The 3,234-nt window shown below is 37.9% G+C and overlaps 1 protein-coding gene and 1 long non-coding RNA gene across 6 annotated transcripts in view; one reads left to right on the top strand and one right to left on the bottom strand.

The window, feature by feature from the left end:
- The window catches only part of esyt2a (extended synaptotagmin-like protein 2a), an 80,581-nt gene that overhangs the window by 54,660 nt on the left and 22,687 nt on the right, over positions 1–3,234 (top strand). For all 5 annotated transcript variants that reach the window (XM_032531919.1, XM_032531921.1, XM_032531923.1 and 2 more), the window contains exon 9: positions 2,295–2,415. In XM_032531919.1, the coding sequence (XP_032387810.1) occupies positions 2,295–2,415 (121 nt within the window). The remainder of the gene's footprint in view (positions 1–2,294; positions 2,416–3,234) is intronic.
- The window catches only part of LOC116699383 (uncharacterized), a 1,985-nt gene continuing 1,708 nt past the window's right edge, over positions 2,958–3,234 (bottom strand). Inside the window, exon 3 of the long non-coding RNA XR_004334418.1 lies at positions 2,958–3,089. This is a non-coding gene — a long non-coding RNA (uncharacterized LOC116699383). The remainder of the gene's footprint in view (positions 3,090–3,234) is intronic.

Here is a 3,234-nt window from a genome sequence, read left to right on the forward strand (position 1 = left end):
GTGTGTGTGTGTGTGTGTGTGTGTGTGTGTGTGTGTGCGTGCTTGCATGCGTGTAATAGAGAAACAATGTCCTAAATGTTCTCTACACACTGTGTAACTACAATCTTTGGATCACAGTGAACTACGTGCAGCACACATAATGTTCACGCACATTTAAACGGTCACTCTTACCTCTGACATCTTTGTGGCAGTCAAATTTAAGTTTTTTTTTATTGTTTAGATAATTATCACATAATAAGGAGCACATTTTGAGCAGTTATACTTTTTATTATCTAATTAAATTATTGTTCTGGCACTGTATTGTGGGAATATTTCAGCCTCTTATTAGACTGGATGAAAATATTATTATGGTTTGCCTGTACCCTACTTTCCAATGCAAACGTTGGAAACATTATTAGGACACTAAAATGAGTTCAGGGCAGACTCATTCAAATTTCTCATTTAAATGTACAGTGAGACAGTGAGTGCCTTTCAGTATGAAAGTAGTTTCTCTCTGTGACTCACACATTTGATATATAAATCATCATAGGACCTTTACCAACACGGAAACACCTAATTATATCTCAGCATTGTCAAGCTTTGTATTTTCCATTTAATAAGGTTTGAGTGTATCTGTTAAGCTCTTTGCAATGTAAAACGTGGCTATGGAGTGTTCTTGTAAAAAACAAAATTTATGTTTGCATACCAAACAAGAGTGATGTATATTCTTCCTCATAAAACACTTAAATGCAGCCTGCCAGTCTGACCAGAAACCTTGAATCACACATTATCTACCTCTCTTTTTACATCCATAGTTCAGCTTCTGGAAACTGACATTTTTTTCTGTTTATTCCAAAATACTGTATAAGCTGGAATTAAAAAAATAGCACGGTCAGTGTAGCTCATATTTGATTAGAGAATAAAATGAAAACTTAAATATTGCAACAAAATGTTTTTTTAATCAGATTTTGCTTGAGATATGTGTATAATTGTTTTCTTTATTGCACTTCCTTGCATTATCTTTAATCCTAAAAACTACCCCAGATCATATATGCACCAAACAACAAGTCTGAAATACAACCTGCCCATCCTGCCGAGTACTGCTCTGCTGTTGCTGTGTACAGCACAGACACTCGCTGTGGTTTCATAAAGACTCCGCCCTGTGAAATGTAGCTTTCCTTGTTTGACGAGTTTGTGGGACAACTACAGTGCTGTGTGTGTGTGTGTCTGCAGTGATCGCTAAAGACCTGCCCTCGCCCCACCCTCCTCCCTCTCTTCCTGTATGTTAGCAAAAGCACTCATTATTTCCTCAGTGATGATTTGCTGCTCCAGTATACACTCTTTCAGTGGGAAATTATTTTTGTAGTGAAGCACTGCAGCTCTATTTTAATGCAGGTTGCTGCTGCCCTCTAGAGGAAATGAGGGCATATAGTTGGTGTCTGCATCATCCATGCAGTACACACTGTATAAACAACACAATGACAATATCGAATAGGCAGCTTATATTTTACAGTGCAGCTTAGAGTATGATAATTTGGCGTCTTATTCTTTGATCAGTGAAAGAATGGGGAATATAGCTCATTCATATTTTCTTTATATTAAAGGCCCTGATAAATGGTCAGTTAACACAAACCACACAAAAACATTCAGCCTCTGGTGATAATATCTCGCCATAGAAATAGTGGTGTAGATTTCAGCCTGTTGAGATTCCGGCCTTCTTGGAGACCCTGAATGGAATCATTCGTTGGGCTACAGTAAAGGACTCCATAGTTCTCCTGGGAGACTTTGCACGAGGGCAATAATGGAGACACCCGGAGAGGTGTGATTGGGAGCAATGGCCTCCCTGATCTAAATCCTAGCGGTCGTTGGTTGTTAGACTTCTGTGCTAGTCATTGATTGTCTATGACAAACACCATGTTACTATAGAAGGTGGATGTGGTAACAGAGCACTGTGGCTGAAGGTCTATTATAGATCGTGCGCTCAGATCCGAGCCAGCATGTTTTGGACAGTCTAGTAAAATGAAGGGCAGAGCTGTCAATCAATCACCATCTGGTAGTGAGTTGGATCGGGGGTTTGGGAAGACAATGGGCAGACCAGGTAAGGACAAATGGGTAGTGCAGGTAGCAATGTTCTGTTATTGTTAGACAGTATTCTCCAGCTCTTTATGTGTTGTGATTGCACATGCTTATTTTTTTATTTATTTATTACATATATTATGCAGTATATTTTTCATTATTATCCTCTCATTTCGTTCCTTTTCTATTCTCTCTTTTCACTCTATCGCTCCTTCTTTTCTATCATCCATCTGTCACAGTGGTTTGTGTGATAACATCATCCAGGACATCATCTACAGCTTTGTGGTCCTGCCCAACCGCATCACCATCCCTCTGGTGGGAGAGGCAGCGCTGGCCCAGCTACGCTTCCCTGTGCCCAAGGTGATGTACACACACAGTGACTTATAGTTTTGAATCAATAAATCAATTAATTGACCTGGTGATTGGCAGGAAAATATTTGATAATAACTTGGTTCTCTGGTTCCATCTTTTCAAATTTGATAATGTTCTGCTTAACACTGCTTTATATTGTTTATATTGAAATGAATATGCATATTTAAAAAAATGATGTATTGCATTTTCTTGTTATTGATAACATATAACATAAATATTTGTTTTAATAATATTAATTGTTTTGTATTTATTTTACAAAGAAATTAATTTCACATGAGCTGAAAGCTAACTCACGTGTGGCCGTCTTTGCTTATATATGGAGCATGCTTGATTTTAAGTTTTAATCAACATCTTACGGCTCAATGAATGGCGGAAAACATCACTAATTTATTTCTCCTGCCGGCATCATCCACCAAAATGTAGATAAAGAGCTTATCCTGTTCTTTATGAGCAAGAAACACAAATCTTTGAAATTCATCCAGTATTGAAAAAGAATGCTGTAACCTGCAGCATGCAATTTGTAGTATTGGGCAAATGTGCAAAATTAATTTCCATCCACTAAATGTTTTTGCCACTGACAGGCTCAGATTATTATTCTAATTGTCTAACAACATTATGGAACGATCCATAAAGAGACAGACCTTTTGGGTAAAGAGTAAGATCTCATTGTTTAACCAGAACCACTGCACCAGACCATTTAAAAAAACTAACCTTTTAGCATGTATAGAGCCAGCATATCTCACCAGACTCCATGGAAATAATCACCACTTTTAGCGTGCATTGAGCAGCATATCTCCTCCAGACTCC

The sequence above is a fragment of the Etheostoma spectabile genome, chromosome 12 (genome assembly GCF_008692095.1).
Source record: "Etheostoma spectabile isolate EspeVRDwgs_2016 chromosome 12, UIUC_Espe_1.0, whole genome shotgun sequence".
NCBI lineage: Eukaryota > Metazoa > Chordata > Actinopteri > Perciformes > Percidae > Etheostoma > Etheostoma spectabile.